This window comes from Lissotriton helveticus, chromosome 12 (genome assembly GCF_964261635.1).
Source record: "Lissotriton helveticus chromosome 12, aLisHel1.1, whole genome shotgun sequence".
NCBI lineage: Eukaryota > Metazoa > Chordata > Amphibia > Caudata > Salamandridae > Lissotriton > Lissotriton helveticus.
This window is the reverse complement of record NC_136073.1, coordinates 30,606,125-30,620,557: the sequence shown is the minus strand read 5'-3', so window position 1 is coordinate 30,620,557 and position 14,433 is coordinate 30,606,125. Positions and strand designations below refer to the sequence as shown.

The following is a 14,433-nucleotide window of genomic DNA, read 5'->3' as shown; positions in this document are numbered from 1 at the left end:
CCCACACACACAGCCACCCACACACACACAGCCCCCCACACACAGCCCCCCACACACAGCCCCCCACACACAGCCCCCCACACACAGCCCCCCACACACAGCCCCCCACACACACAGCCCCCCCCACACACAGCCCCCCCACACACAGCCACACAGCCCCCCCACACACAGCCACACAGCCCCCCCACACACAGCCACACGTACACACACAGCTCCCCCCACACACACAGCTCCCCCCACACACACACAGCCTCCCCCCGCACACAGCCCCCCCGCACACAGCCCCCCCGCACACAGCCCCCCGCACACAGCCCCCCGCACACAGCCCCCCCGCACACAGCCCCCCCGCACACAGCCCCCCCGCACACAGCCCCCCCGCACACAGCCCCCCCCGCACACAGCCCCCCCCGCACACAGCCCCCCCCACACACAGTCCCCCACACACACAGCCCCCCACACACACAGCCCCCCACACACACAGCCCCCCACACACACAGCCCCCACACACACAGCCCCCCACACCCCACACACACAGCCCCCCCCACACACACAGCCCCCCGCACACACACAGCCCCCCGCACACACACAGCCCCCCCCACACACAGCTCCCCCCCACACACAGCTCCCCCCCACACACAGCTCCCCCCCACACACAGCTCCCCCCCACACACAGCTCCCCCCCACACACAGCTCCCCCCCCACACACAGCTCCCCCCACACACAGCTCCCCCCACACACAGCTCCCCCCCACACACAGCTCCCCCCCACACACAGCTCCCCCCCACACACAGCTCCCCCCACACACAGCTCCCCCCACACACAGCCCCCCCACACACAGCCCCCCACACACAGCCCCCCCCCACACACAGCCCCCCCCACACACAGCCCCCCCACACACAGCTCCCCCCCACACACAGCTCCCCCCCACACACAGCTCCCCCCCACACACAGCTCCCCCCCACACACAGCTCCCCCCCACACACAGCTCCCCCCCACACACAGCTCCCCCCCACACACAGCTCCCCCCCACACACAGCTCCCCCCCACACACAGCTCCCCCCCACACACAGCTCCCGCCCACACACAGCTCCCGCCCACACACAGCTCCCCCCCACACACAGCTCCCCCCCACACACAGCTCCCCCCACACACAGCTCCCCCCACATACAGCTCCCCCCCACATACAGCTCCCCCCCACACACAGCTCCTCACACACACAGCTCCCCCTCACACACACAGCTCCCCCTCACACACACAGCTCCCCCTCACACACACAGCTCCCCCTCACACACACAGCTCCCCCTCACACACACAGCTCCCCCTCACACACACAGCTCCCCCTCACACACACAGCTCCCCCTCACACACACAGCTCCCCCTCACACACACAGCTCCCCCTCACACACACAGCTCCCCCTCACACACACAGCTCCCCCTCACACACACAGCTCCCCCTCACACACACAGCTCCCCCTCACACACACAGCTCCCCCTCACACACACAGCTCCCCCTCACACACACAGCTCCCCCTCACACACACAGCTCCCCCCCACACACAGCTCCCCCCCACACACAGCTCCCCCCCCCACACACAGCTCCCCCCCCACACACAGCTCCCCCCCCACACACAGCTCCCCCCACACACACAGCCCCCCCACACACACAGCCCCCACACTCACAGCCCCCCACACTCACAGCCCCCCACACACAGCCACACAGCCCCCCTCACAGCCCCCCACACACAGCCCCCCCACACAGCCACACAGCCCCCCACACACACAGCCCCCCACACACAGCCCCCCACACACACAGCCCCCCACACACACAGCCCCCACACACAGCCCCCACACACAGCCCCCACACACACAGCCCCCACACACACACAGCCCCCCACACACACAGCCCCCCACACACACAGCCCCACACACACACAGCCCCACACACACACAGCCCCCCCCACACACAGCCCCACACACACACAGCCCCCCCCACACACAGCCCCCCCCACACACAGCCCCCCCCACACACAGCTCCCCCCCCACACAGCCCCCCCACACACAGCCCCCCCCACACAGCCCCCCCACACACAGCTCCCCCCCCACACACAGCTCCCCCCCCACACAGCTCCCCCCCACACACAGCTCCCCCCCACACACAGCTCCCCCCACACACAGTTCCCCCCCACACACAGCTCCCCCCCCACACACAGCCCCCCCCCACACACAGCTCCCCCCCACACACAGCTCCCCCCACACACAGCTCCCCCCCACACACAGCTCCCCCCCACACACAGCTCCCCCCCACACACAGCTCCCCCCCACACACAGCTCCCCCCCCACACACAGCTCCCCCCCCACACACAGCTCCCCCCCCACACACAGCTCCCCCCCCACACACAGCTCCCCCCCCACACAGCTCCCCCCCACACACAGCTCCCCCACACACAGCCCCCCCCCACACACAGACCCCCCACACACACACACAGCTCCCCCCCCACACACAGCTCCCCCCCACACAGCTCCCCCCCACACACAGCTCCCCCCACACACAGCTCCCCCCCACACACAGCTCCCTCCCACACACAGCTCCCCCCCACACACAGCTCCCCCCACACACAGCTCCCCCCACACACAGCTCCCCCCCACACACAGCTCCCCCACACACAGCTCCCCCCCACACAGCTCCCCCCACACAGCTCCCCACACACAGCTCCCCACCACACACAGCTCCCCCCACACACAGCTCCCCCCACACACAGCTCCCCACCACACACAGCTCCCCACCACACACAGCTCCCCCCACACACAGCTCCCCCCACACACAGCTCCCCCCCACACACACAGCTCCCCCCACACACACAGCTCCCCCCCACACACACAGCTCCCCCCCACACACACAGCTCCCCCCCACACACACAGCTCCCCCCCACACACACAGCTCCCCCCCACACACAGCTCCCCCTCACACACACAGCTCCCCCTCACACACACAGCTCCCCCTCACACACACAGCTCCCCCTCACACACACAGCTCCCCCTCACACACACAGCTCCCCCTCACACACACAGCTCCCCCTCACACACACAGCTCCCCCTCACACACACAGCTCCCCCTCACACACACAGCTCCCCCTCACACACACACAGCTCCCCCTCACACACACACAGCTCCCCCTCACACACACACAGCTCCCCCTCACACACACACAGCTCCCCCTCACACACACACAGCTCCCCCTCACACACACACAGCTCCCCCTCACACACACACAGCTCCCCCTCACACACACACAGCTCCCCCTCACACACACACAGCTCCCCCTCACACACACACAGCTCCCCCTCACACACACACAGCTCCCCCTCACACACACAGCTCCCCCTCACACACACAGCTCCCCCTCACACACAGCTCCCCCTCACACACACACACACAGCTCCCCCTCACACACAGCTCCCCCTCACACACACCCACACACAGCTCCCCCTCACACACACACAGCTCCCCCTCACACACACCCCCCCACAGCTCCCCCACACACACACACCCCCCACAGCTCCCCCACACACACACACCCCCCACAGCTCCCCCACACACACAGCCCCCCCACATACACACAGCCACACACAGCCCCCACACTCACAGCCCCCACACTCTCACAGCCCCCCACACACAGCCACACAGCCCCCCTCACAGCCCCCCACACACAGCCCCCCACACAGCCACACAGCCCCCCACACACACAGCCCCCCACACACAGCCCCCCCACACAGCCACACAGCCCCACACACACACAGCCCCCCACACACACAGCCCCCCACACACACAGCCCCCCACACACTCAGCCCCCCACACACTCAGCCCCCCACACACTCAGCCCCCCACACACTCAGCCCCCCACACACACAGCCCCCCACACACACAGCCCCCCACACACACAGCCCCCCACACACACAGCCCCCCACACACACAGCCCCCCACCGCACACAGCCCCCCACCGCACACAGCCCCCCACCGCACACAGCCCCACCCCGCACACAGCCCCCCACACAGCCCCACCCCGCACACAGCCCCACCCCGCACACAGCTCCCCCCCGCACACAGCTCCCCCCCGCACACAGCTCCCCCCCGCACACAGCTCCCCCCCGCACACAGCTCCCCCCCGCACACAGCTCCCCCCCGCACACAGCTCCCCCCCGCACACAGCTCCCCCCCGCACACAGCTCCCCCCCGCACACAGCTCCCCCCCGCACACAGCTCCCCCCCGCACACAGCTCCCCCCCGCACACAGCTCCCCCCCGCACACAGCTCCCCCCCGCACACAGCTCCCCCCCGCACACAGCTCCCCCCCGCACACAGCTCCCCCCCCGCACACAGCTCCCCCCCCGCACACAGCTCCCCCCCCGCACACAGCTCCCCCCCCGCACACAGCCCCCCCCGCACACAGCCTCCCCCGCACACAGCTCCCCCCCCGCACACAGCCTCCCCCCGCACACAGCCTCCCCCCGCACACAGCCTCCCCCCGCACACAGCCTCCCCCCGCACACAGCCTCCCCCCGCACACAGCCTCCCCCCGCACACAGCCTCCCCCCGCACACAGCCTCCCCCCGCACACAGCCTCCCCCTGCACACAGCCTCCCCCTGCACACAGCCTCCCCCACACACAGCCCCCCCACACACAGCCCCCCCACACAGCCCCCCCACACAGCCCCCCCCACACACAGCCCCCCCCACACACAGCCCCCCCACACACAGCCCCCACACACACAGCCCCCCCACACACAGCCCCCCCCACACACAGCCCCCCCACACACAGCCCCCCCACACACAGCCCCCCCACACACACAGCCCCCCCACACACACAGCCCCCCCACACACACAGCTCCCCCACACACACAGCTCCCCCACACACACAGCTCCCCCAACACACAGCTCCCCCAACACACAGCTCCCCCAACACACAGCTCCCCCCAACACACGGCTCCCCCTCACACACACACAGCTCCCCCTCACACACACACAGCTCCCCCTCACACACACACAGCTCCCCCTCACACACACACACAGCTCCCCCTCACACACACAGCCCCCCCACACACACACACAGCCACACACAGCCCCCCACTCACACAGCCCCCACACTCACACAGCCCCCCACACTCACACAGCCCCCCACACACACACACAGCCCCCCACACACACACAGCCCCCCACACACACACAGCCCCCCACACACACAGCCCCCCACACACACACAGCCCCCCACACACACACAGCCCCCCACACACACACAGCCCCCCACACACACAGCCCCCCCAGACACACACAGCCCCCCCAGACACACACAGCCCCCCCAGACACACACAGCCCCCCCAGACACACACAGCCCCCCCAGACACACACAGCCCCCCCAGACACACACAGCCCCACCAGACACACACAGCCCCACCAGACACAGCCCCCCACACAGCCACACAGCCCCCCACACAGCCCCCCACACAGCCACACAGCCCCCCACACAGCCCCCCCACACAGCCACACAGCCCCCCACACACAGCCCCCCACACACAGCCCCCCACACACAGCCCCCCACACACAGCTCCCCCCCACACAGCTCCCCCCCACACAGCTCCCCCCCACACACAGCTCCCCCCCACACACAGCTCCCCCCCACACACAGCTCCCCCCACACACAGCTCCCCCCACACACAGCTCCCCCCACACACAGCTCCCCCTCACACACACAGCTCCCCCTCACACACACAGCTCCCCCTCACACACACAGCTCCCCCTCACACACACCGCTCCCCCTCACACACACAGCTCCCCCTCACACACACAGCTCCCCCTCACACACACAGCTCCCCCTCACACACACAGCTCCCCCTCACACACACAGCTCCCCCTCACACACACACAGCTCCCCCTCACACACACACACGGCTCCCCCTCACACACACACGGCCCCCCTCACACACACACGGCCCCCCACACACGCAGCCCCCCACACACGCAGCCCCCCACACACACAGCCCCCCACACACACAGCCCCAGACACACAGCCCCCCACACACACAGCCCCACACACACAGCCCCCCACACACACAGCCCCCCACACACACAGCCCCCACACACACAGCCCCCCACACACAGCCACCCCCCCACACACACAGACCCCCCACACACACACACACAGCTCCCCCCCACACACAGCTCCCCCCACACAGCTCCCCCCACACACAGCTCCCCCCCCACACACACAGCCCCCCCACACACACACAGCCACACACAGCCCCCACTCTCACAGCCCCCCACACACAGCCACACAGCCCCCCACACACAGCCCCCCACACACAGCCCCCCACACACAGCCCCCCCACACACAGCCCCCCCACACACAGCCCCCCACACACACAGCCCCCCACACACACAGCCCCCCACACACACAGCCCCCCACACACACAGCCCCCCACACACACAGCCCCCCACACACACAGCCCCCCACACACACAGCCCCCCACACACACAGCCCCCCACACACACAGCCCCCCACACACACAGCCACACACACAGCCCCCCCCACACACAGCCCCCCACACACAGCCCCCCCACACACAGCCCCCCCACACACAGCCCCCCCACACACAGCCCCCCCCACACACAGCCCCCCCCCACACACAGCCCCCCCCCACACACAGCCCCCCCCCACACACAGCTCCCCCCCACACACAGCTCCCCCCCACACACAGCTCCCCCCCACACACAGCTCCCCCCCACACACAGCTCCCCCCCACACACAGCTCCCCCCCACACACAGCTCCCCCCCACACACAGCTCCCCCCCACACACAGCTCCCCCCCACACACAGCTCCCCCCCACACACAGCTCCCCCCCACACACAGCTCCCCCCACACACAGCCCCCCCACACACAGCCCCCCCACACACAGCCCCCCCACACACAGCTCCCCCCCCACACACAGCTCCCCCCCCACACACAGCTCCCCCCCCACACACAGCTCCCCCCCACACACAGCTCCCCCCCACACACAGCTCCCCCCCCACACACAGCTCCCCCCCACACACACAGCTCCCCCCCCACACACAGCTCCCCCCCCCACACACAGCTCCCCCCCACACACAGCCCCCCACACACAGCCACCCCCCCACACACACAGACCTCCCCCCCACACACAGCTCCCCCACACAGCTCCCCCCCACACAGCTCCCCCCCACACAGCTCCCCCCACACACACAGCTCCCCCTCACACACACAGCTCCCCCTCACACACAGCTCCCCCTCACACACACAGCTCCCCCTCACACACACAGCTCCCCCTCACACACACACAGCTCCCCCTCACACACACACAGCTCCCCCTCACACACACACAGCTCCCCCTCACACACACACAGCTCCCCCTCACACACACACAGCTCCCCCTCACACACACACAGCTCCCCCTCACACACACACAGCTCCCCCTCACACACACACAGCTCCCCCTCACACACACACAGCTCCCCCTCACACACACACAGCTCCCCCTCACACACACACAGCTCCCCCTCACACACACACAGCTCCCCCTCACACACACACAGCTCCCCCTCCACACACACACAGCTCCCCCTCACACACACACCCCCCACAGCTCCCCCACACACACACCCCCCACAGCTCCCCCACACACACAGCCCCCCCACACACACACAGCCACACACAGCCCCCACACTCACAGCCCCCACACACAGCCCCCCCACACAGCCACACAGCCCCCCACACACACAGCCCCCCCACACAGCCACACAGCCCCCCACACACACAGCCCCCCACACACACAGCCCCACACACACACAGCCCCCCACACACACAGCCCCACACACACACAGCCCCACACACACACAGCCCCCCACACACACAGCCCCCCACACACACAGCCCCCCACACACACAGCCCCCCACACACAGCCCCACACACACACAGCCCCCCACACACACAGCCCCCCCACACACACACACAGCCCCCCCCACACACACAGCCCCCACCACACACACAGCCCCCACCACACACACACACACACACACAGCCCCCACCACACACACACACACACAGCCCCCCCCCCAAGCTCCAAAGTTAGCAGCTCTGGCCATTATGGAATTTATGGGATTAAGTAATCCACAGCCTGATGACCTCAAAACAATGGAATGGTGTGATCCACGGGCTCATGACCCATTGGTTTTAACCATTCACTATATAAAATATAAAATGTGTGGCCATTGTTTGCACAATTATCTAATGTAAAAATCTGGCTTAATGCAGCCCTCTGAGACACGTGCTGGACATCCTGCACTAGGGAGACAGCGCTTAGAAACAGACGTGCAGCACTTCAAAACGTACATTTGTAAGCGCTTTATTGTAGCTGTTCTTCACAAGATGTACACCGCCGAACTGTCCTTTACACAATGTATCAAATAAATCTGAATTTGATGTGGTCTGGGGGCGGGCTTGTAGGGGACATAAAAATGCACTCTTTGACGTTGCAAAAGCACCATTTAGGCGTTTCTGGTCACACTTGACATCATTCTATCTTGCATTTAAACCATGCCCCCCCCCCCACCCCAGTCGCTCAACACTACAGTCAATAACTCCCCCCAACCCTGCAGAGCGTGTCCCACACCCTGCACTCGCCCATCTCAGTGCCACCCCCTCCCGCTCAATAAGTCCCCACTTTCCTCCCCGGGTCACCAGGCCACGCCCTCCGCTTGGAAAGCCGAAACCTACAGACACCCTCTGGAAATGTTTAGACACCCGCTACCCCCCCCCCCCCCCGCATAAATCCCCCCCCCCCCCCCCCTGTGAAATTCCTCCAACTGCAAACAGCGAAGGGAAGGGTTGGGTTTATTTTACTCTGGGTTTTCTTCCCGGTGACGCGATGAATGCGTCCCTGGCGGCCTCCCTGGCCCTGCAGACGCTTCCCATTAGCGAGAGGTGCTTCGAGTTTCACATCTCATGCGCTATGTGTCTGACAAGCCATGTAATCCCGGCGCTGATCTTTGGTTCCCCTCGCAGATTCCTGCTCGGGGCTCTCGCTGCCAAGCAGCCCAGAGTTAAGATATCACTCGTGTAGCGCCTTCCACCATTAATGGGACACATTAGCGCTAGCCCGGCGCCATTTTTACTTGCCACCCTCAGCCGGTCCGGGCTTTTTAGCCCACTTCCCAGGGTCGGATTTGTAGCCCATTCTGGGAGTTGTGGTGCAACTACAACTCTCAGAATGCAATGTCCTGTTGGATACAAATAAAAACAGAATTAGCTGAAGTTTACTTGCCATCCTCAGGCGGTCCGAGCTTTTTAGCCCACTTCCCAGGGTCATATTTGTAGTAGGGTCTTTTAAACCCATTCTGGGAGTTGGATTAAAATATGAACAGAATTACCTGAAATTGAGTCCCTCCCTTGCCCTCGCTCACCACACCACGACGCCATCAGGGCCCACACGGGCTCCACACGACCACGTTTCTCCGAGGCGAGGCAGAAATGCCTCGGAGAAACGCAGCCTCATTTTGGGATTGAGGGCGTGTTTTTCGTTCTCTCCTCTTCCCATTGGCTGGAAGGTCAAATTCCAGCCAATGGGAAGAGAGAAAGAAAAGAGAGTAAAAAACAAACACCCCTCAATCCCAAAAAGACGGGGCTTGAACGGAGTGATGCTCCTCTCCTCCAATGGCTGGCCTCCGTTTAGGAAGCCAGCCAATGGAGAAGAGGGGCAGGTTCATGCCCCACTCTCTAAAACATCAGTTTTCTCCCAGCGAGACTGCGCAAGCGTAGCCTTCGCTAGGCAAAACCTAAAAATGAATGTATTAAGTATCCTGAGGTGTCAAGAGTTAAAAGCAGTAAGAGTGCGGACTGAATGAATGTACGAGCGAGCTGGTGAAGAATGTTGGGAAGGTCTACAGCCAATCTTGATCAAGAATTTGGTTTCAGCCAATCTTGATCAAGAATTGATCATGGCTTTCTTCGGGACCTAGTTGATACTACTGCAGAACTAAGTGAGTGAAAACTATCACAAAACAAAATGAATAACAGAATATTAGGAACGAAACAACCAACAGTATACCTGTGTAGTATTTGTAGTGAGAACTACAGGGATACGTGGTGAATACCTGTTGGAGAAGAGAAAAAACGAGCTCAAGTATGCAAACATGTTACTTGTCTATGTATGGCCATTTAACATCTGGGGACACTTGGACTGTATACACACCATACCTAATTTTGGTGAAGTATATATAGAGTCGGTTTCTTACACACACCTTACATAGATGTAGGACTTACTATAGAAGAGCAACCCTTTATCAGTCACCATGCAGGCAGCAGCACAAGATTCATTCACACATTCTAGATAGGTGTCATACAGTTTACTTGATGAGTTGATGACCGGTCTGTTCCATAAATATTTTGTTTTCCACTTTGGTTCCTACTCTAGACTGATCTGTTTTTCTGTTTGTCCACAGAACGTAGCAAGACAGAATAACGACAGTGATTGTGGGGCCTTTGTACTGCAGGTGAGTGTCTGGGCACAGCTCGGCTTAGTTTTCCTGGGTGAGGTGGGGTCATCGGGTGACTAAACATTGTGGAGGCTGGAGAGACCAGATGAGACTCTGGGTTGAGGGTGCATCAATGTGGAGTCCAGCATGGGGGCTGGCAGACCTCAGTGAAGAATGGCTAAGCGGAAGTTTCTTTTGTTCTCAGCCGTGTTGTAAGAATATATATATTTTTTTAAAGCAACATGCAGTTGGTAAATTTTGGACTTGCAGATTAAAGTTAATGCAGTCATGGAAAATGTTTTCTTTGATTATCCACCTAAATTTGTTACTTTTTTTTCTTAAATGATGATTTTTTTCCTGGTTTTTGCAATATAACCTGTACCCTTATCTTCAGACACATGTGATATCCCAAAGGATTTTGGGATATATTTTTGCATGACAAAGTGTGTTTTCGAGGCATGTGTGGCTGTGTACTTCTGCCATCTACTGTTGGGTCAGGATGTGTTTTCTTCGAAGAAAGCTCCACCTCTTTTTTTAAATGGCATGGGCATAGTCTGCATTATTAGATTGTTTCCTTTCTGCCATCTGGTTCAGGAAGCTCTCTAGGATATACCCCCATGTGCAACCGTCGATGGGCACAGGGGAATAAGGGCAACAAAGTAGCTACTCTGTAAAAGTCGCACACTGCAGCAGGTTTTGCAGCAAGAATCTTTTTGGATTCACTATACTGTGCATTATTCCACCATCTAGTGGCTGGGTCCAGAATTGTAGTCTATTTTATTTTTTTCCGTGGCCCAGGTGGGTGTCGACATACCACAATTTGTTGTTCGTGACGTCAACGTGCTTCCTCCAGAAGTTCCCACCTTTGTTTGCCATCTTCAGATAATTTTTTCCACCATTTGGTCTGGATTGTTGAGTAGTTCCAGAGTTTTGGGAAAGGAATCGACGGAAAAATCTATGAAATCGAAGGTTATCGCACCCGACTAAAAACCAGTTAGCGAGGGCTACTAAAGGGAAGAAATTTTCAAGAGAACTCGACGTTCACACGAAAATGTGCACACAGGGGGCTCCCCTGAGCACAGGAATGGACAAAACCCCCTTCAAGTTTTGCACCAATTGCCACCACAAATACGTCCAGAAGGACCAGCATCGAGTGGGCAACCTCTGCCTGCCGCTCGACCACAACAGCGAAGATACAACGCTTGCTCGGCGTTCACACTCAAGACCCCCAAAGTAAGAGAGGCAGAGAAGGGCGAACTACACTATGCAGGGGCAGGGGCCACCTCCATCGCTCGGAGACTTGGGCCTCTCCAGTGGGGAGGAGGACAACCTCACCGAAGGACCAGAGGACTGCACGGTCGTTTAAGTCCATGAAAAAACGTCGAAGTTGATAATCGTTCATTAGATGCATCATAGACTATTGCCTTGGTTCCATTTTATTAGAATGTTCTAGGTGTCTTTGTGTGGCATGTAGGATTCACTATACTGCCTTCAAGCAGCAAGACACCCCATTGTAAGGAATTGCTATAATCCATGACCAGACGGCTTTTCAGACTTTACTTTATCTTGTTTAGCCCCTTTGCACTGTATGCCCCTCTGCTTCTTCTACGTCATCTGTGAGAAGCACTGGCATCTCTTCCGACTTCCCAAATATCATTGGGTGGGGTGGATCGTGCTGCAGACCTTCTGCAGCTGTGTCCAGATATTGTTTCTTCACTTGGCTGCATTGTTCTCTACGTAGGAGCAATCAACTGCTTTTGTATCATCGTTGACGGGTTTCTTCTCTACATGTCAGTCACGCATTGGAAATAGGTGGCAGTACACAAAACATGAAAATCAAACACTTGTGGTGGTCACATTACCTGGATTTCCTTAAGATTTTCTTCTTTCAAGATTTTCTGGCCTCTATTTTTGACCAGTCTGCACTGAATTACCAGTGAGCCCTAACTCTGTTATGTTAATAGAGTTTGTAGAGCGCACTGTTACCCTTGGGTGTCCTGGCGCTTACCAGTGAGCCCTAACTCTGAGCCGCTATCCACTCTAGGCCTCTCTGGGAAGGAAAATGCTCCAATATTAAACTTTACACTTGTACATGTGGCACAGGTGGATGTCAAAGTACAAGTTGTTCCCAGACGACTAGGGGACATCACTCTTGAGTAGGCGTTCCACCATGTTAAAGGCCAGGAGTTCTGCTGGGTATGTTGTGGAAGGCTTGGGCCCCTAGCTGTTCAATGTACACACCCTGGCTTCTGATTTCTTAGATTTGCCCACTCCCCTACACTCCTGTAAAAAGAGGAAACCACACATTACTCAATGTCACTTGTGCTTGTAAATATTTAGGACATGTAGCTTTTATCATTGAACGCCTAGTGCACAATTTGATGTTTTGTTTTTTTTGTCATCCCCACAGTACTGCAAGCATTTGGCCCTTGGTCAGCCTTTTACCTTCACACAGCAAGACATGCCAAAACTGAGACGTCAGATCTACAAAGAGCTGTGCCACTGTAAGCTGACTGTGTGAGGAGAGCAGGAGAGGGGGGGGACCGACCCTCTCAGTACCACATACACTGAGGCACAAGGAGCCCTGCTGCAAGACTCATTTGAACCAGGGGCCAAAGCACCTGCTTGCCGAGACTTTATGTGAAGGGGCAGGGGGCCATTTGAGGAAGCCCCGACAATTTTGATGGAACTGTCATGGGGGGGGGGGGGGGCGGGGGGTGTTAGGGGGGGTGACTAAAAAACAAAAAATGAAAGCTGTCTTCGAGAAAACAAAAACGAAAAAAAAATCCGTCTGTGATAGTACGTTCTAACTTAATATTGGGACCTCGCGGTTAATTTCTTTTTTTTTTTTTTTTTTACATTTATTTTCTTGGTCACCATATTTTTGCATATTTAAATGTTACTGACTTGAGGACGCAATTCTGTAGTTTTTTTTGTCGAGATGAAGAGAAAAAGCAAATGTTGGCTGATAGGTGGTGAAACTTAATAAAAGTTGAACTTTGTTACCACTTTTGAGCCTGTTTTTGTAGTTGGGGGCAATACAGAGGGATTTTAAGGAAATGTGAAGTCATAAATGACACCTTTAATTCAAGAGAATCTCCCTCTTTCATTTGAATACTTATTGCTGCACTTTTAGGTTTTTCCAATCAGATTGCGCAAGTGTCTGTAGGCAAAAAGATCTATTGTCAGCTTACAGTTGGCTTAGAGCTCACCCTTTACTTAACATTGGTTGACTTTGTTACTCTCATTTGCTGCTTTATTTGTTACCTTGTGTGATCTTCTCTTCGTTCTCCTTGGCTTGTCCCTCCCCAGCGCATGTACACATTACTTGCCCTTCCATTGCTAATCTTTTTAGGTGCAACTTTTTTCTTTTTCTAAGCACTCCCCTAGAGTGCATGTGTTTTACAGCTGTCTCCCTCCTGTATATTGCGCTCCTTCACTTGGTGTTGCACACACACCTGTGTGCCGCTCCCCACCCCTTTCTGTGATTCACTCACCCTAGTGTGCTTCTTTTTACTGCCCCGAACTGCCCTTGTGTTGCTTTCTCGGCTGTGTCCTTCCAGCCCCATGTTGCTCCCTCGCCAGTTTTCTATTCTCTGCCCCCCTTCACATTGCCATTTTCCGGTTTGATGCTCTCCCATGTGTTGCTCCCTTTCCCCATGTTGCGTAGCCCCAGCCCCCATGTTGCGTAGCCCCAGCCCCCATGTTGCGTAGCCCCAGCCCCCATGTTGCGTAGCCCCAGCCCCCATGTTGCGTAGCCCCAGCCCCCATGTTGCGTAGCCCCAGCCCCCATGTTGCGTAGCCCCAGCCCCCATGTTGCGTAGCCCCAGCCCCCATGTTGCGTAGCCCCAGCCCCCACGTTGCGTAGCCCCGGCCCCCATGTTGCATATCC

General features: G+C 59.3%; 1 protein-coding gene across 4 annotated transcripts in view; it reads left to right on the top strand.

Moving 5' to 3' along the window:
• The window catches only part of SENP3 (SUMO specific peptidase 3), a 134,678-nt gene extending 121,129 nt beyond the window's left edge, over positions 1-13,549 (top strand). For all 4 annotated transcript variants that reach the window (XM_078670511.1, XM_078670513.1, XM_078670514.1 and 1 more), the window contains exons 10-11: positions 10,509-10,559; positions 12,952-13,549. In XM_078670511.1, coding sequence (XP_078526637.1) covers positions 10,509-10,559; positions 12,952-13,062 — 162 coding nt within the window. In that variant the 3' untranslated portion in view covers positions 13,063-13,549. The remainder of the gene's footprint in view (positions 1-10,508; positions 10,560-12,951) is intronic.
• The last annotated feature ends 884 nt before the right edge of the window (positions 13,550-14,433 follow it).